This window comes from Bombus terrestris, chromosome 4 (genome assembly GCF_910591885.1).
Source record: "Bombus terrestris chromosome 4, iyBomTerr1.2, whole genome shotgun sequence".
In the NCBI taxonomy this organism is placed as follows: Eukaryota; Metazoa; Arthropoda; class Insecta; order Hymenoptera; family Apidae; genus Bombus; species Bombus terrestris.
Window position 1 is genome coordinate 13,910,925 of NC_063272.1, and position 27,368 is coordinate 13,938,292.

The 27,368-nt window shown below is 39.9% G+C and overlaps 1 protein-coding gene across 8 annotated transcripts in view; it reads left to right on the top strand.

Annotated features, from left to right (window-relative positions):
* The first annotated feature begins 1,934 nt into the window (after window positions 1-1,934).
* The window catches only part of LOC100651036 (glutamate receptor ionotropic, kainate 2), a 200,095-nt gene continuing 174,661 nt past the window's right edge, over window positions 1,935-27,368 (top strand). For 4 of the 8 annotated variants that reach the window (XM_048405375.1, XM_048405368.1, XM_048405370.1 and 1 more), the window contains exons 1-2: window positions 1,935-3,011; window positions 10,281-10,564. In XM_048405375.1, the coding sequence (XP_048261332.1) occupies window positions 10,492-10,564 (73 nt within the window). In that variant the 5' untranslated portion in view covers window positions 1,935-3,011; window positions 10,281-10,491. The remainder of the gene's footprint in view (window positions 3,012-10,280; window positions 10,565-27,368) is intronic. The other 4 variants (XM_048405367.1, XM_048405373.1, XM_048405374.1 and 1 more) reach the window with 2 other exon arrangements.

A 27,368-nucleotide genomic window follows, 5' to 3' on the forward strand; every position in this document is an offset into this window, starting at 1 on the left:
GCTTGATAAATGCGAGTTTATTTCAATCCTCTTTGCGTAGGAAGTGGTCAGGGTCGACGTCCACTAACCCAGATAAAGCGACTTCGCTTTTCTGTATGGTATCTTCGGTACTCCAGAGGGTGTCAGAAGGAGGCGACGTTCCTTGTCTCTGTTCGATTCACGAGCCAACGTTTCTCTTTGCCCAGCTTTCTACGTTCTTACTGTGCTGGCTGGACGCCCTACTCGTCTCTTTTGCCTGGCTTCATGACTCGACTGCGCGCGATCGAACTACTCTGTCCCTGTATTATACGCTCGGTCTTTCATTAATTCTGCCCGTTTCCCCAACTGTAAAACGCCTCGCTCGTAGTCAAGGCACCTTGTCTTCCTTCTTGAATGCAAGCACGCCTGTTTAAATTTCGGCAAGGAAACGTTAGGACAGAGGCAAATTAGCTTAAGTTCTACAACGTTTGTTTGTGAATTATTGGTGCAGATTACGTGGAGATGTTGTGCCCTTTGCGAGGAAACGAGGGTGGATTCTTTGAGCTTTTAGCTAGTTTATTTAGCTCATTCTTCCATAAAGGGTGGAACAGGCGACCTCTGTGATCGAGCTTTCTCTCCTTTTTATAGTGGTAGACGCTTTTATCTTTTTATCGCTATCATTCTTCTTTGCTTTATGTTGGTAATAGGTTCATTATATCTAATTACTAACCTATGCTTATGATATTATGAATACAGGTGTTAAGAGAATTTTTCGAATATATTAAAAAAATTTTAAGGTTCCTTCATTTTCAAATTAAAATGGACCTTTTCTTAGTTGTACTGCAGCTTTTGACGACGCTCGATCGTCTCTTGAAACAAAATAAGTGAAGGACTTGGAGATTCGTTTTTATTGGCGGGATTTGCGTTTGTCGACATATTCACGATATGGTCAAGTCAGTCGAGTAGGTACCTTGGATGAAACGTGGCTCAATAAGCCGCCTGGTACTTTGAATATCAAGACTCCTCGAATGCCCTTTGATAGTTAAGAGAGTCCCTTTTTCTGCTTTGATCCTGTGCTTCAAACGGTTCAGGATCAAACGTAGTCTGTTTTAACGGAGGACTTAGGCTTTTTAAGATTTATCGGGCGTAAGTGGGCAATAAGTACCTAAGAGATACGAGATCGATACCTGGAAGAATAGTTTACAAAATCGTTAAAGCTTTTAACCAAAAAAAAAACTCTATTCTTTCTATTCTTTAACAAATAGAGAATATTTTTTGCAAAAACCTAGGTAAGAAGCATATTTTAAATTTTAGAAATTCAGTTATTTATATAAAACAGACTATTAACAGAAATGTAATTACTGTGAACTTTCGTCGCATCTACTTGTTTCACACTAATTTCACTCTCACTTGTTTGAAGTCAAATACAGTAGATTACACACAGAATCAACAGTAGCACGTATAGAGACTCAAGTAGCTATAAAAATGTAACGATTTATCTCTTACACTTAAACTTACATAATATAAAAATATTGTTCATAAGTCATAATTTCGCATAAAGCAGCTTCTTTACATTGTACTTTCTTTTGTACCTATCAAATCAAGTCCGCCAATATTTACGTCTCCGTCCACATTATCCAACAACGCTTTCTTCCCCAAACAACTTCACCCCCTATGTCACCCCATTGTCTCAGACATTAAAACACCTTGAACCGTGGTTGGTTTAATTCGCAGCTTGGTCAGGGTCGACGTCGCGAGAGAGTCCAGTAACCCAGATAATACAGTCGACATAGGTTGTTCCTGTCAGGGTATCTTCGGCCCATGAAGCAAAGGGGCTAAAGATTCCGTGCGTTGCGTGCGCGCCAGCCTCCCCTTTCGCTTCCCGTCGCGCCGCGTATCCACCCTGTTGTCCCTCTTTCTCGCACGGCCACCCCTCGAAAGCCATCCACCACCTCCTCCGATAGCGGTCCGCGCACTCGTCCGGGGGTGGTAGATCGTCCTGGCGCAGCCAGTGCCCGCGCGTCTTTCGCGATCGTCGGACCGCGCGTACTAAAAACGGGGAGGTGTTCTCGATCGCGTGTCTGTTCGACCCTCGAGGATCGGATGCATTCACGAAGGTGCGCGTAGCTTTGTTTCGGGACCAGGGAAATTAATCTACCGAGTGTTACAAGAGTGTTTATGGAGAGAGTTGGAGGGAGATCGACGAAGGGGTTGAAGTGGTTGTAGCGGAGAATTCTAGGCGTGTTCTAATTAATAAATCTCGAGGCTGAAACTCATAGAGGGAAATTAGTCGGAAGGGTTATTTTATTTCATGTATTTTAATGTATTTTATGAAAAGGTGACGTATCAGAGGATGAATGGCGAACATGAGGGCACAATGAAGCTTGCTCGTCGATTAGACGTCAGAGATTAAACATCAAGTGAATAATATTTAGCTCCAAGTATCTCGAATATTTGAAAGATATCGCGTATCGGTTGCCCGCGTGTACCGCGATTATCGAAATCTACCGCTTTCCAATGGAAACTGCTATAATGTACGAGCGTTAAGGAAAGTCCTGCGAGATCTGAGAATTTTCGAGCCGATCCGCCAACCCGCTATGACAACCCGCAGGACAACGAGAATTCGCTGCAGATAATACTCAGCTACGGTTATCGGGATGAACATATCCGATGATCACGTACGACGAGGACGATAACGACCGGTGTAACTGGCCTATCGTATTGGATCGACGTGGTTCGATGGTACCATCTCGCGTTAATGAGAAAGAATTGACTAGATCGTCCTGATAAAATTACTTTGCCTCCCTCTTTCTCACCCTGTGGTTCGTTGCGAATCAGATTTCCGGCCTGACATCCGATCGCGGACCTTCGATTCCGGCGTGAAGCATGCTACGCAGGACAAGCCTCGTGCAGTGAACGTTGAAACGCGAGTGTCTAGTGGTTCAAAGCGTCGACAGGGTGCTTCCGTAGCAAAGTAGACGGACGAGTGAAGTGAGGACTCGTTACCTGCCTTAGATGAATATTTGACGGTGTCTGGCGCGAAGGGGAGAAATGTGAGTATTCGCGTATAAATGTTTGCAGACAAACATATTCGCGATAGTTTTTTTGTGGTTTTTGCAAAGTTCCGACAAGAATTTAAGAATAAAAACGAGGAGAACGTAGGAAATTTATGAACAAAAGGGATTCTACGCTGGCCTTGAACCAAAGGCAATTTGTTTACTCGACGATCGAAGCGATACTCTTTTTATTTTTTTCCGAACCGCTAGTAATCCAGGTGTTGATGTGTGATCGACGACTAACTATGCGTTAGTGCCATCAGTCGCGATTATCGATAGTTTTTCACGCGACGATCAGCAGTATTAGCCATGTTCGTGGTTTATGTACAGCTTCGGCTGAAACGCAGAGATACGCGTGAATTTCCAATGGTTTCCGACCGGTTAGGATTAATGGTCAATGAACCAGCCTCCCACCCTCTTTCCCTTCTCTTATCGCCTTCCTCTACTCGTCATTTTCATCGTCGTTTTCATGCAGATACAATTTCCGTTGGCAAAGTTTAATAAGACCTCCGCGAACGCTCTCGATAAGCACGATCGTTTGCAAAACTTCGATTTCTAGCGAAACGAGTTCGCTCAAGTTTCAATATGAATGTCGTTTATGTATCGATTTAGACGTTGACGGCGTTGAACGTTTTTCAATGGACGAGTCGATAGGCGTTCGTCGGTGCGCACAATTTGCAAAACAAAACGGATCGTAATTATAATTCATGGTTGATGGCGCCATGCTGTCTCTGGAAATTCGACGCTTGGCTTCCGCTAGTAAAATAACTATTATTGTTAACATTATAACGAGATAATCATATATATAAATTGACGCACGATCGATGTTTAGTAATTCGCAGATATTTCTCATGCTTTTGACGAAGCTCGAGAATCTTCCGCTTTCAACTTTGGCGACCTCGACACACAAGCTACGTATGTATATCTTTGGTAAATTTCTGGTCACTACCATCGAAGCAATCTGTGCGACTATTTACGAACAGGGTTGAATCGTTTCGAAATCGATTTCGGGTCAAAGGCACGGTACGAATGGAACCATTGCTCTAACTACCTTTCGTCTAATTTAATTACATCCAACGAATGCTTTAAGCGCGTACCTACTGTTCAACGTCTCTATCTGTGGATCAGCCTTACTTTCCTCAGAAAATTCATTATGAATCACGACGGTTGCACGGCCCTTTTCTCCCGCGGAGAATTAATTTCGAAATTATTCGAAAACCATCCACTCTGCTAACCAATCCCTCTTCGCACAATTCCGCTCGAATTACGATATTGTGTTACGGAATTTTGTTCGCGAGTGCAGGATCACGTGTCGAATGTGAATCGAATTAAATACCAAAGACTCGTAAAATGGCCCTCCAAAAATATAAAACAAAATTGTAGAACACGCGTTCGTGGCAACGATTCGATCGTTGTGATGGCATGTTCAATTCGTATGAACGAACGAGCGTGTTCGAACCGCACGATAGGAATGTAGTCTTTTTAACTTGTTTACTCTCTCCTTCCTCCTCTCCCTTTCTTTCTCTCTCTCTGTCTGTCTGTCTGTCTTTCTCCCTCTCTCGACAATTTCTCGGGCTTCCACGCAAGCAAAATGGGTTTCGCCGAGGACGAGACACCCGAAGAATAACGACAATTACCGTGCAACCGTGCTACGACGTTTCCAACTTTGCTTTCGTTTCGACAGTTTTAGAACTTCCTCCATCTGTATCTCGCTAGCCGCGACTTTTGCTCGCGAGGCTTGCCAGATATAGTTTTTCGCATTCTTCCGGAAAATATATACTTTTCAAATATATACGATAGAAGTTAATTGAAATATACTTCACTTTTGAAACATTTCCATGTCTCCTCTGAAGAATTGTATTCGATCGTTGTTAGAATTTCAAGAATCAGGAAACGAATGATAATTACAATTGAAATGAATACCTATATCGTGAGCGGGAAGTACGCGGATAATTTATAGCCTCGCGTGTCAATAAATTAATGCCAGAATCTATTAACTAGGTTCGGCTCGAAATGGAATTATCGAATGGAACTATTTTATTATCCCTTCTGACTTTGTATTTAGTGCGTACCGTAAATTAGCACAATTGCATTTGCGTTTCACGTGAAGGGATTGTGGTGCCTATAGTCGCCTGAAAAGAATCGCTTACTGTAACTAAAGTACATTTTCTATTATAATTAAATTCTAATATTTCATTACGCAACGATACAATTGTTCTTTTCAACGATCCTATACATATACAATACACTGGTATAACAAAATAAGGACGAAATTAATATACTTATTAAGCGTTCTATTTAACGGATATTTATATATAATTTTCTACATAATTAAGGAGTTAATCTATGCCACTGAAACGCTGCGCCACTCAAAAAGCTCAGTTCATATTCCATTATAACTTTTACGCATTGCACATCAAGTTCCATTTCTCTTTCGATATATACATACCTCCATTCTTCGCTTCCCTTTTCATGCCTCTAAATCCCAAACAATATCATAATATGAAAATAATTAAAATTCCGAACCGATCTGAAAAGGAAAAGAGAAGAAAAGTGAGCGTGTCAGAAAGGAGACGATCGACAAAAGGATATACAATTCCGTGGAAGCTTTGGAGGTGATAAAACGAGTCGAGCAAGTACATGTAACGTGTAGCCGAGTTTCGTAGCGACGACGATAAAGTTCACCGATCACGAGGATCGCTTACATAATAACTTTTGCGATTTCTCACTCCTTTTGTATCTGTCGATGACGCCCTGGAGATCTCGGAATTCTTCTGTCGGAATAACTTTAGTTTTGTTACAAAGCAAAAGAATATTGAAGTGCATGTTTATTAAGAAGAAAATTCTGTTTCTAACAAAGAATTTTTCAGTAGCAATATTAATTAAACCTTCTTGTACCTTCATTTTCCTTGCGAGAAGGTCACATGTTATATCCTGAAACTGTTTATTACGTCAGTAATTCACTGGATTCTTTATTTTACGAGCGAGAATTGCATAAGCCGGATGATGCTAATAAACTGCCTCGCAACAAAATTAATTAAACCATCTCCTCCTCCGCCTTTTTTTGCCCGGACGCCTTTGATAACGAAAGCCTCGTCTCATCGTTGCTCCTCTTTTCCTTGCCTTATCTCTTTTTCATGTTCACTTTTTTCAACCTGGAGCAAAACACAAGGACGATGAACCGTTACAATGTATCGTTACTGCTTACTGTCCGATCTTCGTTTACGAATCACTGCTTCGCTAGGTTAATTCTATGCGGAAGTAAAACGTTAGGCGAGCAACAAAAGAATATCGAAGTTTTTCTCAATCTTTATTCACCGTTTCGAATCAAAAGTGCCTTAGTTACATCTCCTCGAAACGTACAAAGGAAGTTAACTTTACGCTCCCCAATGATGTTCAGCGTTTTTTTTCCTTTTTTTTTTTTTGTCGAGGGAAACCATCAAACGTGGCTTTTTAGTTGCATTAAAAGGCTGTATTAAAAATCGTATATCAGGAAGGTTACAAAATATTAATGTCGAGGGGGAAACGTTAAGTAGACAGGTGTCTGGCAGCTGCCCAACACATATCTGTTAAGATACGTTTTTATTTCCCAGAAATCGTACGTTACAACCCTCGGAAATGGCAAGACTGTAGAACCGATACGTTCTCGTGGATTTGAAAAAATTCAATTGCTTCCTCGCTATTTTTCCTTGCCAGTCGAAGAATACTTTACGCGGCGGTCTTCGAAAATAAAAGAAATGTTTTTTACGTACAATATCCACCGATAATAATAAGAATGAAACTGAGAGTTGTAAGACAACGATCGAACTCACCAAGTTTCTTCGTTAACGTTGACAAACTTTCAACCCCCTCGATGAAATCCGATGGTAATTGGCGCAATCTTACTGCGTGATTTGCCGATCCCGAAGGAATGGGTCCGGCAAATATTTCGGATGATCACTGTTCGTCGGAGCGAGCCGATCAAATTTTCTAAATTACTATGAGCGATTTCATTTACTGGTGTCGCGTATTGTAACAAATGGTGATGGATTATCGATCGATTGAATTCACGAGCGACCAGAAATAAAACCGCAATAAATGATCGATTTCGTCGTTTACGTCGATCGTCGACGAAGCGTAATCCTCGGGCCTCTGCTATTTTGTCGGTAATATTCGCTGGGATACACCATGAAAAATCGCTAAAAAGAAGGAAATGACTTCGGTTGGTAAATGTCAGCGAGTGAGTCGTAAACCATGTGAAGTTTCGCGATGGCTGATAAAATCTAGCCGAATAGAGACAGAGGAGTCACCGAAAGGGAAGATAATGGCGGAGTTGACGTTTCTAAGGAAAAAGAAGAATGGAGAATAGGAAAACAAGGGCGATTCGGAGACAGACACGTAATCAAGCGACGCGCTTAAGGCCGGCCGTGGAGAAACGGCAAACAAACACAGCTAGGGGCAAAGTTACCCATCGCTAAATTGGGTTAGCTTAAATCCGTTTAGGTTAACTCTAATAGCGGAAGCGTGAGCTGCATGTGGCAACGACACCGAGCTCAGTACTCTGCTATGAAGGCCCTTTTATACGATCGGTGCGTTTCTATCGATCAACGCTGATCAGTGGAATCGAACAGCTGCGAGATTTTTATCCAGAGATGATCTTACGTGTCGTAGTCCGATGGTTTCCATGATCGAGACCGTGTAGACGTGATATATTAAAGTTCGAAATGTAATTGTATCTCGAATGACAGCTGCAAGACACTTTATCGAAATATCCGACAGATACGTTGAAGAAATTTCTTCTAAAAGTGTCAAGTTTCTCTGCAGACAAGTTCATTTTGTGATCTCAAAATGTCGAGGTGGAAACGTTATGTACAGTAGGTAGGCGCAAAACCTCTAAATCATAGACGATACTGATCTTATAACAACTGTATTTGAGAAAGTACTTCTACTTGCTGTTACATAAAATTTTATATAGAAATGAATCTTCAGAAATTCTTTACAGTGTTATTTGTCTGTTCTTTTTCCTGCTTTGTTAATTGTTTATAGATATTTCGACAAACGCCCCGATTAAATTAATGTTTTAACTGAAAACTTCCGAAGAAGTGACAACAAATTTAAAACAACGTTAAGCGTCATTATATTCATTTAAAAACACAGAACATCTTCATTTCTTAAATGGTTTAAGATCCTCGCACAGTACTGTAACTAGAAGTAAATATCACGAAGATAGAAATATAAAATTAAAACAAATTCCTTCTATAATTCCTACTCAAGTTCTCTACAGAAATAACAGCTAATTTCTAATTATCATATCGGAATATAAAAGAATCAATTTATGAATCCTATCGTGCCGAAATTGCATATTCTCGCGGCTGTTCCTACTGCGTCGTGTTTGCGGAAACGACTGAATATATAACTATTATTGTTGGCATAATTAAGCGTTCTGTTGGCACAGATTACATTTCACTGTTAACAACAAGACGCAGCAAGAGGACCGTGAGTTTAAACAAACGATAAATCCCTCCATTATCTCGCCGTAGGTATAACAACAGTTAACCTTAATAACGGCGGCGAAGCGTTTTCAATTACGTCAGGACAAGAGTACTTTTCCTATGGTCATTAAAACACTTTCAACGAAGCCTTTACGTTGGCCATTAGACGAATTATACAGGTTTGCTCGTTTTACATCGAACCGAACGCAATTATAATTGTTAATTGACACGTACCGAGTACATTCTCGCGATATTCGCGCGCCATTTTCATCGATAACTATCCCTACACGTGTCGCACGTTTGCAAATTGCACGCGTAATCGCGTTAACGTTTCACTTGACCCGCATGCAAATGAACCATGCACGGTCCACGTGACTTTTACGCCGCATGTGTACCACGCAACTTTTTACCTTATACGCTTCCATTGTGATTAACGCCTAAGCGAGTTAATTCGAGAAGATGGGAGCTCGTTTGCAATATAAACACCAAATGGCTGATTCCCGAATGGAAAAGAAGTCCCATTAGATTTGCTCATTATATAACTATCTTATTAAACATCGTACTCTATTATTCTCGAATGCACGAATAGTAAAAAAATAAGTGTTGCGGGAATTTCAAAGATTCAGTTATAGAAAGGAAGTACTCTTCCCCCCGATAATCTAGATTCTTCGATAGAATTATATAATCCTTCTTTCGCTAAAACGTATCCGCTGAATTATGAGATATATCTTCAAACAGACGAAAAAAAAAAAGAGAAACGAGGAGGAGGAATTCCTGGAAAGTTCAATTACCAGAAGATATTGCTCGACCACTTTCAACGAAAACGCCACTCAAACAAAACCGACCTTTTCCCAACGAATCAAATCGAACGGAACTCGCTAGTGACAATATCGCTTCAGGAACGTTTTGTATCGCGTTGAGTTGTGTTGTTTTTTCGAGCGTGAATTCAATTGACGCATCGTTGCTCCAAGATGCACATAGTGATTTATGCTCGTAGCTTACACACGCTGGGAAGCTTCCTATTAAACTGATGGCGTGCATTAGGTCTCATCGACGAACTTATACACATGCAGAAGATGGAGGTAAAGTTCATACGTGATGTCCGCGAAATTATACCGGATAGCCAATGATACCCGAGCGGTCTGGCCTGCATGATTCTACCAACACGATTCCCTGTGTGCACCTGGTCTCCCTTTCGCATAATGACGGATCATATGTACACGCGGCGATGCGGCCACCATTGAGGCTTCCAAAGAGACTTACTGATGTTTTTCGATAATCGATACCTACCTAATGAGAACGCCGGCTCGTCTGACATTGCCTCCTCGTTTTCCCGAAATTCTGCCCACTTTATCTAGAATTCGCGTTCTTTAATATCTCGGAATGAAAAGCAGATCGATAAAAAGTTGGATATGGATGACATGGACAGTACAGCTGTTTGTAAAGTTGGAATTAATGGAAATATTCATATTGGTAGATTTTATGCAGAGAAAATAAATTATTGGTAAATTGTAAATTCGTAAGCACATATTTCAACTGAAAAATTTAAAAGTACAAAGGTGCACCGAATACTCGTGATATGCAAATATATTTAAGATATTCAAACTGCATTAGTTGCGTCTATCGAATAGGCGAAACAAGTTTCTGTCGAGGGCCTAATTTTTTAAGTGCGCACATAACGGTAGAAATTTGAATGTATACTCGCAGTCCGATTATTAGGAATCAAGAACAAATAACTTAAAATAACTGGAACAGGCGAATTTCATTTTCAATAGAATATCTTGTATCGTTTCAGGTGTGGACAATGAAGGTCTTCTGAGGATTTGCATCGATGTGCGCGGCGAGGCTCCGACAATGTGCGGTTCCGTGTTAAAGTGTTCGTGAATAATCCTAGTTTTCGTGTATTCATATGATTCTTTCGGCTGCTGGTATCGCATTCTGCCCCGAAACGGAGTACGCAAGAACGATGTCATAGTGAGGTGCGAGTTGAGCTTACGTCGAGCACAATGGCACTGTTGTTCGCCATCATTGTCATCCTGGTCACCACTGCCATGTCGCTGCCACCGGTCATCAGAATCGGTGAGTCGAATCGATGGCTACATTTTTTAAACGTGTTATCAATAGCGATCAAATTAAAAATTACCGAAAAAAGTTGAAAATTAGTTGGCGAATGTTCGTCTCATGCAAATTTAAATAAATGCAAATTTACGTAATCCTTGTGTATCGCGTTAATTAGATATAAATCCTGAGAGATTTTTCGAGATTTACGCTCCTCTATAATTGACAGGAACGAAATAATTTACAATATACGTGGTGCGATGATTGGTCGCGAGATTGGGACGAATTTTATACGATTATCTATATATTGGACACGGTTACGCGAGTAAGGATGTTGTGGTGAGTAATTAAATTTATCTCGCGGCACCTTTTTCACGGTGGGTTCTGCTCGTTAGGGGCGAACGTAGGGAAAACAAAAAGAAGGAAAAAAATAAGGAAGAGAGAAGAAACGAAAAAAGAGAGAATGTTCCACGGTGAACATTTATTGAATGGGTCGAAGTTAATCTTTGATAGACGGATTGGAAGCAAACGAGTTTTAATTACTTCTACGACTAATTAACGAGCACGAGATTCTTTTCTCTTGTGCCGTACTTCTGATCCACGAAAATTTCGCACGGTGGCTGACGAAGGTACACATCTTCGCTCTGATACACCGAATTTAACAGCCTGACTAATTAACCGCCTCGCGAGTTAATTTAGCAACTAGTAGTGCTGCGAGTGCAAGTCTACGTGTTGCTTCGATACACATATGCACGCATATATGCCTTTTCACCCGCTCTGAAGACTGTTTAACCAACGAATTAATCTTGAAATATACATCTCGACGTGAGTAGAAAATTCATCAATCGCAAATATATGTATAATACATCCACACACAACGTTATATCCGAAATTTGCCCCTGGGCTTCCACGCCCGTTTCGTTATAATCTCTAGAATTGCCTTTAGCTTCCAGCTCCGCGTGCATTTATCAATTAATATACTCACTCAACTGATTAGTTACCCAATGTGGAAAGCTTGTTAAAAGCTTTTTCAGGAACAGAGATCTCGATTTGCATGCCGCATACGAAGCGGTCGGGTAGCAAGTAAACGATTCTCTTACAATGTGATTCATCCTTTAAACCGAGTACCTCTTACCGGTTAAGTCGCCTCCATGATCTCTAAGAGCTTTCCCGCTCAGGGGAAAGTTTCCATAATGGAGGACGTAACTCCTACGAAACAGGACACTGAAAAATTTAACTCGCTGGCTGGCCGCTACGTGACCGCACTCTCGAGCGTACGTTCTGCCACAGAGAGAATCAGGGAGGGCCCCGCAAGGTGACTACAGAGGATCGAATCTTCACCTGTTACCGGGATCCTACGACTTCATCAGTCCACCCTCTTTGCTATTCCGCGCACAGCTTCGACGAGAGGACCGTGCATCCGAAAACGTCGCCCCTCAGAGGTACACACGCTCACCCCTGACCATCGTCGCGTCCTGGCCACGCGACCAAAACTTTCCTCCCGGTGTAATTGCACGAATTTCAACGCGGTGAACCGCCCCGGGGAAACTTAGCCGCAATTTGAACCATACTATGTTGACGAGAGAGGCCAGACCGTGATTAAGAGGGTGCCAGCGTGGGGAAATCTAGAAATGGGGTTGCTGGAGTATTCTAATCATAGGAAGGATGGAATTTTAGGGAAATTCTGATTTGATTAATTCAATTTGGAAGAAATTAAGATAAGAGAGACTCTACAGAATAGTTCAGCAAAGTATTCGAATACTTTCGAAGACCAGAGAAGAAAAACACGATGAATCACGTTTTTCGTTTTATTGAGACAACATCTTTTTACTCAATTTTCAAATTACGTATTTTCACCAGCCTTCTTTTTTTTTTTATAAAACTTAGTGAATTTTTATATGTCGTGCCTATGCCAATTTTATGTTAACGAATATTTCGTAATATTTTATATGCAAGTTTTCTATGACAATTGTTCAAGTATTTACGTGAGCTAGTCGATATAGGGAAATTTCAGAATTAATTAATTAATTTGAAATAGCTCGGCTTTTGATCAAAGGGGAAGATTTCAAGGTAATATGAACATAGACCTGATATACAAGATACCTATCAATTAATGTACATTTATGCTATACAGTGCTAAGACTACTAGCTATTGTCACTATTGCAACATCCAGTATTATGGATTTGGGTATTGCAGAATACAATTCCAATATTGACAGTAATTAAAACTGGACATTAATTAATATTGGGTACATAGAAATTGTGTCTTTGATTTTACTATTCTGATATAATATAGCGAAAACTATAATTTTTATTAATAAATTATTTTTTGGGCCTACTTTGTATATTAATTAATCCTATAATTAATCTCACAAATAAACAAAAAGCATTTCCCCTAAAATGCATGATACAAAAAAAGATGTAGCAACGATTTTAAACTAATAAACTAGTTTTAACTGAGATAAAAGTTTAAACTAAACGCAATTAGGCCGTAGTTATCTTGGCAAAGAGTTAATAACATTTTCTCTAAGAAGTATCGCAAGTAAATAGGATTTCCTCCTTATTCGACTAGAGTAATCAGCTCGACGCTGATGTACGATCTCGGGGAGACAGTTTCTTCCAGCGGAGACAACATCGATCTTTTGATACATTGTCATTCGTGCACAAGCTTCGGGAATTCTATTCCCTCTCTAGCCGTCAAGTTGGAAGCGAATCTTATTCAGGATCTCGATGAGAAACAGCGGAACACTGTCGTGTTGCACCTGAAAAAGCTCATTCTCTACACGAATCGTGTGAATAGCTCATCGTGAGTCAACACACGGGACTTGCTTGGATATCGCATGACTTTCGTCGATGTCTCGAAACGTTTGATTCTTCGAGGAAAACTCACAGAATCAAAATTTCACGTGACCAGTCACTGCTCGAGGCGAATATTGTGGATTTCTTGGTGGGAATATATTTTTATTCAATAGTTTGGTTAAGATATCGTAAAAGTCAGGATTACGTACACTGTATTCTTCAGCAGATTAAATCGATACAACTGATACAAGATTTATAGATCATATATTTCCAGTTTGCTTTCGATTGATTTATCGAGACGATGAAACATATGTACAAAGTACGATACTTGGCAGATTTATTCGCTATTATAATTCATAGACACTCTTACTAATTCTCTGTTTAATAATTATCTCTTAAGTCTATCATAGAGCAGACTTCCTTTTGAAAACATCAAGTGAGCAAGATTCGTCAACATATTTATCCATACCAACCATAATAAATGTCTAGCGTAAAATAACATTATTTCCAAGTAAGTCTCAAACGACATTTTTGTATCCAACATTTTCTCATCGTTTTGATGTTCAGAACCGACTCTATAAATATCCCAAACATATTTTATGATATCCTGTGTAATACTCAGAGCCGGGTAAAAGCTTCGTCACATAGATCTGTGGAACCGTGTCACGTAGAACGAAAAGGGGCGAGCTTTCGCCTTCCATCCCCGGACGACGTTCGCGAGGCACGTTCCGCAAATATAAGTTGGTGAATTTCCGACGAGCACTCCCGCGACTTTAATTACCCTCGCGGCCGTGCGAATCAGTCGAGTTGCTAGCATTAGATTCGCGGATCGATATCGTTAACGACGAAGATGCGACGCGTCATCCTCCCTTTCCGACACTCGCGGAAGGTCTTTTCGAGAGGAGGCAGGGGGTCGCGGGTCGAAAAATGCACTCCTCCGTTAAGCCTGTGGATCTCTTCCTTCCTGCTGAATATTCCACGTCATAAAATAAACCCTAATGAAGTCCGGAACGAAGGCGCATCGCTGTGGTGCTAACAGTATTAAAGATTTATAACTCGACTACCGACTACGGGGAATTATAATGTGCTTAGAAGCTCTACGAAGGTGTGGTTGCTCAGTGTCAGAGAAGAAGCCGGTATTCTATGACGATCTTGCCGTATTTCCAACCAAGAAGCTCTGCTTTATGGGAGCATGGCTGGGTCGAAGGGTACAATTTAATTGGATGTATCTTTTTTAGAATCGAAGTACGTGTCACGACTCTCCTAAGTTTATAATCTGAGTATATTTCTGAGCGTTCAAATATTTAGTTTATTGTAAGTACTGTTCGCTTTAGGACAACGGAAGCGTCGGAACTTAATTGTTGTTTAAGCGTCCGTAATCTTATTCTCTTAGGGTTAAGGACTAAACTTTGGCAACTGTATGGACTTTATGGGAAGGAACATTTTGAAGCTTTTGGTTAATAGGTCCAGTAGTGATCCATACTGAACATCTCATTTCTATAATGACTATAAAAAGTAATAAAATCATGAAAATCTTTCTGGTCTCATCTTCTATACGCAATTATAACGTACCTTGCAATCTTTTATGGATCAAAGTTTTTTCTCTACGATAATATTTTTGTAATTTTCTAACCATCAGGGAGCACAATTCATTTAACAGATATGACACATATACCACGTAGATCATCGATGACATATCAATGACAAATCACATGAAATCGGTGCAACACGGAACATGTTAAAATCGTCGATCGAAGGATCGAGAATCGAAGTGATTCGAATCTGTTAATTCATGCAAAGAGCGAGATGATTACTCGAGTAGTCGATAAAGCATCTTTATCTATGCGAACGGCAAGGCGTCTCCATTAAAGTTTCGCGAAAATTGCTTGGAACGAGGCACTTAGATTTTATCATTCGGTTAAGTAGTTTTCTCGTGGCTCTGAAATTTAGTTCGTCCTTCTATCGTTATCCTACTCATTCAGATTTCTCTTCCTTTGAATCTAGCTGCTTCTCGATAATCGCGTAATACCCCGACGACGCTATCGAACTGTCCGTTATTTACGAGTATTTGACCCGTTTCTCTGTGTTTTCGATTGTGTTACATGAAAGTCGAATGAAAAGAAATAAATATATCGCCGTTCGATATTCGATTGAGCAGATGGAGTTTAAGCCGATTGTTTATTTTCGTGTTTATTCGAGCGTCTACACCAAAACTACGCGATATTACTTTATTACTGATTGGAGTTTGTTTTAACTTTGGAATTTACACAATCGCCGATCGGTGGATTGCATATTTTCTATCGAAATTAAGTTTCATGTTTGTATGTTTTTGTCTGGTTGTAAACGCGTTTTTTGGACACGACGAAAAATAGAATAGTTCGTAACAAAAGCTACGTAGATATCAGCAACAGACAAGATTCGGACGTTATTCCAGAGTCGGATAAAATCAATTTCGTAGCATATGTTCGACTATGAAACGCGTTGCGTGTGCTTTCCGAGAGGAGGAAATTATTCGTAATAACACCTTTCACTGGAACTTCCAGCCAACAGTTCGAGCGTTCCGCCTTAACGATATCTTATTCTCTTGACAATCCCTGAATACCAGCGACCCGATCCGGTACGAAAGAAATAATGATAAATGTCACGGGAAAAGTCTCAGGAATGGAAAATGATCGCTCGACTATTCGCGTTCCGCGAGATTCTTATCTCGAGCGACGAATAACTCTATAAATATCCCGAAAACCGGATCTAATTCCGTAACGTATTGTATAAAACGCAGGGCGAAAAGCGAAATCGTGAAACAAAAACCATGAGACCAGTTAAATCTTGCGAAATCCGTTAAATCGCTCCTCGACTTTTACATAGATATCAGCGAAATAGTCGAGAGATTAAAAACGATTCAAGACATCGTTTTGAATCTAGATAAAAGGTGTAAAAAGCGTGGAGCGCGATCATCAAAAAATTCCTCTTACTTCTCCAGTGTCCACGTGACACTGGAAGAGAGAAAAAACGGGCACACGATAAACAGCCACTCGCAGGTTCCATGAAACCACTTCATTCTCGGCGAGTGCTCGAGACAATGCGTCGTCACTTGCCTGGCATACACGGCTCCAAAGAACGCGCTTCGCCAACGAGATAATTCATCCGGGCGAGATTGCAATTCCCGTTCGAACCGACGCGCTCCGTTCCAGCGAAGTGGCCGTAATTGCGAGTGCAATCGCGCGACTTCGTTGCCTCGTGAAATTTATGCGTCCCCTTTCAGCGTCCACGCGAGCCACATCAAACCGAACGTTTTATTTCGTGCGTCGACGACGAGTCAACTTAGAGCAGAGATAGCTGCCAAGACAACGCAAAAGCTCCAGAGTATCCTTGGCTTTTAGTTCATAGGAGTTGCGACTTACGACGCATATAAAGAGCGTCTAGGGAACGCTCCGTTGTTCCGAGATCGTCAACGATCAAGCCACTCGTTTTCCCACCTTTGAAACAAATTACTAAAGAGACGCTCGTTATTTGTTGCGAAAAGTGGCCAGTCGATGAGGTTGTTTCTTTTAGCTGATGAATTTTAGCCAGCGAGAGAATGTTGGACGCAAGATCGATCGGGGAATTTTATTTGTCTTTATTGGAAAATGCTTCCCTCCCAACAGAACGTATTGGCTGAACGAGAAGGTAGGACGGTGGTTTGATTGGTTTCGTGTTTTTCGGCGGAAATGAGAACCCCACCAGATTTCGTGTTGCAGGAATGGGCAGCCAATTAATTTAATCCTTTAACTATTATTGAAACTATGTACAGAAGAACATGAAATTCAATCTGTTCTGCCCGACCATCGATTCATCTATCTAAGCCCCAACCACTTCCATAACGTTCAACCAAAATCATTCCTAGTCCTTGTAAATCCAAGGCTTTACAACAGCTCGCCTCGTGACAGTTAAACAGCCACCCCTCACGGTGCCATGAATAATTCAATTTTTAACCCAGAATCCGTTAATCGAACGCGATACCTTTCATGCAAATGGCAGGAACTTCGCTGCACGTCTCTCCCGGTCGCTTCGAACCGTTCGTCCGTCAAACTACTACTCGTTAGAACGTCCACTTCGTGTGTTCTCTCAGTCGTGTGTTACACAGGCTCACGAAAGCACTCGGACAATCGTAGTCATCTTCTACGAATATGTTACGTGTGTAACACGAAACATTTTGAAATTTCGTTAGTATTGTTATCACGACAATTGATTAACATGATTATATTGATAAAATATCAAACATATTCAAAGATATATATATATATATATATTATACCTCAGAAAGGTATTTGAATCGACTGTCTATTATATGTTAATACATTTAATGGGATCTAATTTAATAATATAATATAATTTAATATAATCATGACAGTCGAGTCTCGTTACACTGCTAATGGAATTTCGATATGCTTAACGAATCACATAAAGCGTACACATAAAATCGTTGTATGGTTAGTGTCCAAATACTTTGCTGAGGTGGTTTTCGTGTTTGCTTCGAAGTATTCATTCGATGTGTTAGATTCGGCGCGGCAGCGTGGCGTGTTCGCTTTTAGTCGAGTACTCGCTTTCGCCTGGCAGCACACATACATCGAGGACACATGCACCTAGTCGATTTCACGTGCATACGTATGTCCGCACCCAACGCGACACCGGCCATGGTAGACTGGGTGGGGAGGGAAGGGCGCGCTGGGTGAACAGGGTGAGCTCGCGCGCGAAACGCTGAGTTGCAATATCGGAATTCCTAGTAGGTAAGCATCGACACGGGCCTTGATCCAGATTGCGCACAGAGCCGAGTATCGCCGTGACTCGTACGCCAACCTGAAAGAGAAAGAGAAAGAGATCATGTTGAGGCGGCTTTTCAAACGACTGCCTCGTATTTTTCAAGAGCCTTCTGATTCAATGGTGATGCGCCTTCCAGTTCGCCCGGAACTCGCCTCGAATCAAGGAGTACGCTTTTCCTCTTGCCATCACATTCCTTGTACTCTTCCTGTTTTGCCTGACTTTCTCGCCGAAACCGTTTTTTTTTTTTCGGCTGAATACGCGTGAAACGACGAACACGTTTGTGTCAATGTTTCATGAGGATACTTGAATGGTCTGTTTGGATATATGGATAGTCTCTGTTTTCATACTGATTTCAAGGAATAATAAGGGATTCTGGAATATTGCGTGAGACATCTTATTTCGTAATTAGAACGTGATAAGTGATTTCTATTAGTATTAATTAATTTGGATTTGGGAAATTTGTATGACACGATCAAGCAGATTTAACACACTTCTATGATGAAATTTCTTGAAACTTTCTAAATAATTATAAACTTATTTATATAGTAACCTCCTTTCTTTTCTCTATATTTGTCGACGACGGTAATAACATTAATTTTCCATTTGTTCAAGAGTACCATATGTATACTAATATTTGACAATCAGAAAACTTCGCATCTATAGTTGACTCAATTTGCGTTCAATCTTATGAACCGGGCTTATTAAGAATATTACATTCATACGTGCAAAAACAAAATTGCGACGGGGCTTACGCGCTAAATAAATTGTAACAAAGCTTACGCGGGCAGATTCAATTAATGCGCGCGAACACTCTCCTTTCTCTTAATCCTCTTGGAATTTCACCGCAGAAAACAATTTTGCTCGCAATGTTCCGCGGAACTGATACAGCCTGAACAATAAGCGCAACGCTTACAACCTAGCAAAAGCGATCCTTGGCGAAATTATCAAAGCAAATGCGTATAAATTCAGGGATGCTCGAGAGAAGGGGGATGGAAGAGAGAGATAGAGAAAGAGAGGGAGAGGAAACCAGGAAGGGAACATTTGAAAAAAAAATACGAGCTTTCAACGGGACGACTAGGAGGATGTTCGTTTATCAACAAACAGAATTCGTATAACTCGCATATAAAAAACGTTGCGACGATTTATTTCGTCGAAAAATATTCATATATATTTGTCTCGGTAAATAATACATGTTATATCGTGTAACCTACAAACAATGTAGCAATTTATCGGGTTGGCTACTACTGCTATTTACATACAAATTTGTTTGGCCAGGCATGTGCGAGTTAGATAACGCGTCCTACAATAAATATCATCTAAGTGATATTAGATTGAAAATCTGTGATGCGTGTTCCTTCTCGATCACCGATGATAAATTTTAGAATTAGCAGGATAGTAAAAAAGTAACCAAGTTCTGAATAATTTTTTATAGGAATTCTATAGATTTTTGTAAATTCTAAAGAAATTTTAAAGAAAATTTTCGATTAAATCGACTCGTTACGCCTTAATTAGATATCCTACACTCTATATAGCTATCTGAAAATCCAAAATGTCCATTAAAATTAATATCGTTTTTTTATTTTTCGTTTAAGTATCAGAACTTGTTCCTATTTTCATCGCAAAAATTGTTCTCTCCATGGAACTGTATTTCTGTTTGTCTTCAGCTTGTTGAAACTGTCTGTTTTCGTATCTGAAGCACAGCGTCGCCGGCTGGGATATAACGAGCCGATATCGTGCGTCGTTCTATGCAACGATCGCACTTCGAGCGACTCTAGATTACTCGCGCGAAGTCGTAGCTAAGAACGGTGCTCGGAACTCGGCGAAGAATTCTCATATCGACGCGACGCGATGGTACAGTACAGGGGGTTTGAAGAATTTTTTGAATTGATCGCGCTGTTATGCGTTCCACGCAAGGAATTTCGGCACTCTCGCGTTCCATCGTTCGCCTCGGTTCGTTAGGCGAGATAATAAGGACAGAGATTATCAGACGACTGTGCGAGTTCTTTTGGGATTTCCTTTCTCTGTGAACGTTCGTCATAACGAGATGAACGAGACGAGACGAGACGAGACGTCGCGTCGCGTTGTATTTCGACGTGCGCGCACACGTAGTGAGTTCGTCATGCTGAAAACTGAGGGATCGTTTCTAAGAGAGGGATTTCTAAGGGAAATCTCCCAGCTCTCGTTTAGATCATGGTAGCGTAAACGAAATTGTTCCGCGATATTATTCAAAGCGTCAGTTTAATTAAATTTACTTAAACTTATTCACGATCCTTTTTCTGTAATCCGTGGAATAAATTTTTAAATAACTCAACCCTCGCTTGGAAATAGTGCAAGGAAAGATATGGAAATATTTGGAAAAAACCTAAAAACGAAGGGTTAGATTATACTTTTTTCTTGTACAAATAGCGATAATTTATATCCTGACGGAATATCCGCGATACGTGCTCTAGCGGTGGTCATAGTCAGGCATCGTGTTTTAACGCTATGACCCCTTGGAAAAGCCAAGCGATTTATTCGAGGCGCAGACCCAACTGGCGCCTCGAAATTCCGACGACGACCCGCTTATTTCATCAAGAATTCAATAAGAGAAATTTTTTATAAGAAAGGGTATGAAATATTTCGCCAGGTTTGAAAAGGGTGGTTGAACATGACTTCTTCTATCGCGTATTGATACGTTCGAGAATACCATTTTCATTCTACTATTAGAATTTCTATGATTCTTATATGTATAAAAAGAAAACTTCGTTTCGTGAAAGCCCAAGGTACCAGTAGATTCTTTTACTGAAAGTTTCATACGACTTTACTACGCTCTTGTAATCTCAGAGTTCTTAAAGCATTTTGTATAAAAAATGAAACTTTGTTTCCTGAAAAATCTGCATATCTCCTTTGGGTAGCGAAGACTTACAGTTCTATTAAACATTTTTCTACAGTTTCTAAGACGTTTTTCACGAGAATAAAATTTCGATCTTACAAGAAATAAGTATCGTGCAATTCTGTCATAACCACATAAGTTTGCTACGGTTCAAAGATTTTTTTTATGAGAATAAAACTTCGTTTCCCCTAAAATCGACGTACCAGCCGATGAAAATTTCATAAAATGCTACTACGACCCTATAATCTTCCCTACAAACTCTATGTATTTTCATAAATCACAAGCAAGTGATCGTACGATGTCACGATATCTATCTGCACCCAAGTGGGAAAGCTTTAATGGAGAAATTCTATCGTCGATACGTGAGGAGTGCGTTCCTGTAAAAAGGAGCTAACCGAAGCAGAGGGGATCGCCCAATCGTCAAATATTTGGCGATCGACGTCGAGCAATATTTTCCCTCGACTATACGCCGAGATTCCTGGTTAATCGATCCCTTTTTCATCCCATAAACGCGTGCTCGTACATGCGTAGGAGGTCGAGTTGATCGAACGACGTAACCTATTAAAAAGAGGAGAAACGATGAAAACGTCCCACGAGATAAAATATCGGAGCGAGTAGCTGCGATCCGAGTCAACGAGCTTATCCAGAAGCGATTGAACGTAATCCTGCTACGAGACAAATGATGTTTCGTGCGGGAGACATATCCGCCTGCCTAGAACTCCGGCTATCTCATTGACGGAAGTCAAAGAATAATCGTAGAAGTGGAGTTAATCGCTCCAATGGATTCGCGGTTTTGTTTCGCGATAGTAATTTGAGTTTTATAATAATATTTTAGAAATTAATATTAGCTCTTTCACTAAGAGAATTCCTTAATACAATTTTTTCAGGAAGCTCCTGTTTCAGATAAAAGTACGTAAATAGGATAAGAGGATCATGGAATAGAAAATGGGAATCAGGAATTAAAAATACACTTGGTATATACGTATGAAATACTGGATAGATATAGATGTAATCATTGATGTATAAACAGCAAACGCAACATAGGCTTTCAACTAAATTAAATATAAAGCAATTGCTCGCGCACAATTCCTTTCTCAATTCCACATTAATGCCTGTGTAAATCCTTCTGTTGTTCTACATCCTTCCTTGTTTACGTGTTCAATGCAAATCTCCAACAGGGTCGAAATTGATTCGCGCTTGCTGATTTAGAGCCGAAGATACATAGGAGTAAACATCCGGGTACTAAACAAGGGTAGATAAATTTCATTGAGAAATGCTTCTTTAAAGCGGACGATCTGACACTAGGAAAGTTTCTATCTGGGAACCTTTTAATTGGATTGGTTTTACTACTTAACAAATGAATTTCGTGAATTATTCTTCGTAAAATTGACATACTTAGCGCGCAATTAGGGACGGCTGTCAGTCAAATTAAGCAGCAAATTTAAAATGAAATTCGTCGTAATGATCAACTTGCATCCCTGTCTATGACCGAGATAGGAGAAAGACAGATATTCTCGATTAAATTTTTAATTCCGAACGACTTCCTCTTAATACCGAACATCGTTTGCTTTAATCCATCTCGGGAAAAATTGGACTCGTAATTATCCGAGCTTGTTTTAACATAAAAATGTGAGCTGATTGTGAAAATACAAGGAAAATATTTTTATCAGCAAAAAACTCAAGAAATTTAAACTATGATATTAAAAATATTTGTTTTAGTACGTTACAATATTAAGATTCAGAAAATATAGAAAAATATCGAGAAAATCACGAATAATAATAGAGAAAATCCTTGCAACATGAATAAACTGCGATAGAGCTATCAACAAACTGGTCCCTGTGTCCACTTCTTGAACATAAACGATACGGGTCGACAACCGTATAGATATATCGCGTTTCATTGTGAGCGAATAGAATCGACAATGCGATCGAAAAGCACAGAAGCTGGGATTTCCACCGAAGGGGCAGGGTTAGCAGGCTGATATTGTCGGGCGGGGTGTGGAACAAGTAGTCATTTCGGCGATGAGATCAGCCTGTCGAACCCTGCGCCGTGTTTTATTTGTTCGATTGGTCGAGCGTCCTGCGAGAGAATCCTTTTCCCATGTTCCACGTGGTTACGTGGCACTCTGCAATTCAGAGGGCTGTAGACAGTCTAGACTCCGTTAAATCCCTAACACATGTAGCAAAAGGACACCGGATTATCATGCGACTATTCATTTTCGTTTTCGATAGTCTGTATAACATTTGAAGCAAGATTCTAGCAAAGAAAAGAAAATATATTTAATAATAAAAATTCGCCGTTTTTAATCTTTTTGCTACAGTAATATCAACCGAATAAAATTACTATAAAAATTATTATACGTATACAGAGTTGCTTGATCTACTATACTGCAGGGATACTGGGTTGCATGCAGATTCCTGTTTGTCAAATATAAAATAAAATGATGAAAAGTATATTTAATAAAAGAAATTCCAACTCTCTGAAACTATGCTTCTCTGAGGATTCGCGGAGGATTCTCTTGCTTCTGAATCACATACACAATACACATTCCTGCCACGTGCTGCCTAATCTCTATATGACATCATGCACAGCTATTTTCACAGTAGAATCACAATGTGTGTTAGAATAGATACAAGCGCAAAACGTGTAAATGAAACAGTTACTGAACATGTGTTCACTGAATATGTAGCAATATAGTTTACATGACCATATTACCTAACCATGAAAAAAAACTCTGTTCATTAAACAAATAATAAAACTAAATCAAAGATGAACAGTATGTATAGTGGAGCTTGTTCCCAGTACATATCTGTAGGCCAATATAGTTTTTGAATGACGACTGAAGCAAAGTTAGTAACGCGAAAGTTAATGAAGCATCTAGCGTAACAACTTGCAACAACAAGCATAAATTCTAGAAATAGTCAAAGTTTATCGTAGACAATCCTCATTGTCTTCGGAGTTTCCTTCCGTGTCACTCAGGAATGTTCGTACCTTCCAGACGATTAACCCTGTACTTCCTCTCGAGTTAGCGTCTCTAGGTCGGTTTCCTTCCTGAGATCACAAAACCAACTAAACATCGTCGTACGCCGATTGTATTATCTCTCACCGTTTCAAAGCAATCCTCATCGTGTTTGTCGCAAGAAGTTTCGTCGGTCATGGCTCGCGGTCTTCGCACGTCTCTGATACACCGACGTCATTATGCGAGATTAGAAGTCAATTATAGAGTTGGCGCAGGTTCGTTCGACTGGCAAGAACCGGCGTGAACGTTCGCCGCGATAAGCGGCCCGCTTCATGCTTCGGAAACGACGTTGTCAGACACAAACTTCGCTCTTTGTGCGGGTTCATTCGGAAGTCGAGAGTTGTTGTATCTTCTACTTGCTGCGTTTGCGTTTCAAAGCGCGCGTGCAGATTTGCAGTTTGTCAATTATTCACTTTGCGTGTTAGTTCTCTTGATTTCTGGTAATTGCAGCCGAATTTCACGGTCTCATAATTTCGAAATTACGCATAGAAATATGCTATAGAAATACCGTAGCGAGTTACAATATGCCACATACTTTTGTCTCGAGATATGTATTTTCAAGAAGTATTTCTAAAAGAATTTTTTAAAGTATAATTTTAAGAGGTATTTTTAACTACATTGGCTAATTTCTAGAAGCTCCAAGCAATCTCTCAAATAATTCTCTCAGTTAACTACAAAGAATTTTAGTTTCCCAAGAGAAACTGAAATTGGTGTAGCAACATTCCTTGGTGCGACTGATTAGGTTTGTGTCATGAACGATCTTATAATTGATAAATATGTTGATTTTTTCTGCCAACAGCTGTATTATACTATCGAGCTATATATACCTAAATCCACTTATAGAACACGCTCAAATTATCCCTTATGCTAACTTTACAGTCAGTAAACCGTAACTCTATATCAACCCTATATCAGTTTTCAAACCTAAATTACATGAAGCTTCCGAGTCGCATTATTTAATTAATCTACAGTCAACTTGTTATACTTGTATTTGTTTCATGTTACAACACTTTTTTATATTCACATGTGCCTAGCGTCACCACCTGTGTGTGTACAAAAATAAAAAAGGGACTAAACCCGTTTAGATAAATAAATAAATAAGTACATAAATAAATAAATAAATAAATAAATAAATAAATAAATAAATATATACAAACATAAATAAATAAATAAATAAACATTGCCACGATAGTTGCGTGTCGCAATTCGCAACCTGCGGCGATGCAAAACAATCAGTGAACGACGAAGGAAGCGCGGTGTTGCAGCAGCGACAATGTAATACAGCGTTGCGACTGTCACCACGTGAACTGTTCGTTGTATTTCCACCGAATTAATACGATCTGCGATATTCGTGTTTCGTTAACAAGCGATTAATTCCTTCTTGGTAGTTGACATCTCATCCGCGTTCCCGCGAAATCCTCTGGTTTGTCATCAGCGATCAATCCGGAGTGAAATTAAACTGAGTGAAATTAAATTAGCCTTATATTATCGAGGAATAATAGGAAAATATTGAAAATAATAGAGCAAAAGCAAGAAGTTTCTGATTAATGAAATAACTTAACTTTTAACGCTAAGACGAACGATGAACTAGTTATTATTTCCAGGCGACTTCGAATCGTGTTTCGAATCGAGCTTTGACACGGACAAGTTTGGATTTCGACTCTTCTGCTTTTCACGTCGAGCTTTCGCTATTTGCTTCTCCATTGGAAATTGCTAAAAGCATCGTAATCGATACCTGATCGAAGTTGCGCCCGATACTTTTTAATTAGAGATACCAGCTGCAATTTAAATGACGGATGAGTTGAGTAACGTGGTTTGAGGATCGTCGTAACGAAAGCAGAGAAGGGCTTGCTCACCCTTCGTTAGTTTGAGCTTGGCTTCTGTTTGCCTTGCGTTTAACTGGATTGCAAACCGTAACTTAAGAGGCCAATGGAATTAAAGGAACAGTTACACAGAGTATATCGAAAGTAGCTCCATTAAAAGAACTTCACAGTACAATATCGATCGCCAGCCACTCGCAATTCTAAATTTCAATGCTTCTAATACAGGTCTATAGGCTTATAAATATGCATACGCATATACATAGATGTACATATACATTATGCGTAGCAAGGCTATAATAGAAATTAATCACGTTGCTATGGTGGTGGGTTCGTTAAAAGCGATGAATTATTATAATGGGGACGAATTTACGAGCATTCATAGATGAATTCGGTGGAAATCATTGTTTCAACTCGTGAATGATTCAAAGTTTAAATAGCTTGGTGCCCCAAGTGTTTAAAATTATCATATTATGATTGTGTGTGTCGCGTTGCTCGTGGAAACTGATATCAATCACGGAGAGAAGGGGAGAACGAAGTGATATCGGATGACGTGTTTCACTAAAATTTTGCGAAATATATAGCGGACAGACGCAAATTCGCGGCGAGATATTTGCATAAATGTCGTGGAAAATGCGGTGATAAGCGGTGTATTTGACAAAGCATGCCTCTTCGACCGCGTATGTTTATGCATGATCTAATGACCACGATAAATATTTATTACGGCGGCGGTTATGAGCGTAAATATCCGGGCAAAACTCGTTAAAATATGCATAAACGTATTTACACGCGGAATTAAATGTAAATAAAAAGTAAGGTCCATGCACGAGTACCCTCCGGTCGCGAGGGGTGAAAACGTTAAATTATGGTCTCGTTACCGCGTACACGGTCCAAAAGCTTGATCAAGTCGTTTCAGTTCTTGACTATGATTTTCCTTCGAAGAAAATCCGGCATATTTCCCGGAGGAAACTGCTATTTCTCTCTTTTATTGGGCTAGAAGAATAATTGAACGCCTCCATTACGAAATGGAATCTCTGTAACGGTGACTAATTCGACCAAGTAATCCCACGATGGATTTCGATTTATCTTCACGAGTTATTAACTCGTTCTCGCCGACGAATTCAATCATCAACTTATACCGTGATTTTAATCTATTCTGGTATTCAAATTTTACATTATAATCTAGTCGCAAATAATCTTATCCTTCGATTTAAATTCGTCAACTTGAAACTATGTATTCGATGTACCATCCAGAGAGTTGGAAACCACCGTTTTCTAATTATTATTCCACCAAAAGATCAGCAAAGGCTTTCATTTCCTTTTATGAAGTTCCTCGCTTCTCTTTCGAGTCATTATCGATGTTAAATCGGTGCCATTATCGCGAGACGCTGAATGCTGTTTCTATTGACACGATAAACCGACGAAGATCGTTGGTAGACGAGCAGATTTTCGAACTCTCCAAGAATCTTTGACTCTTCGTTGCGAGCTTTTATGTCCCGCGAGAGCAGGGAAAA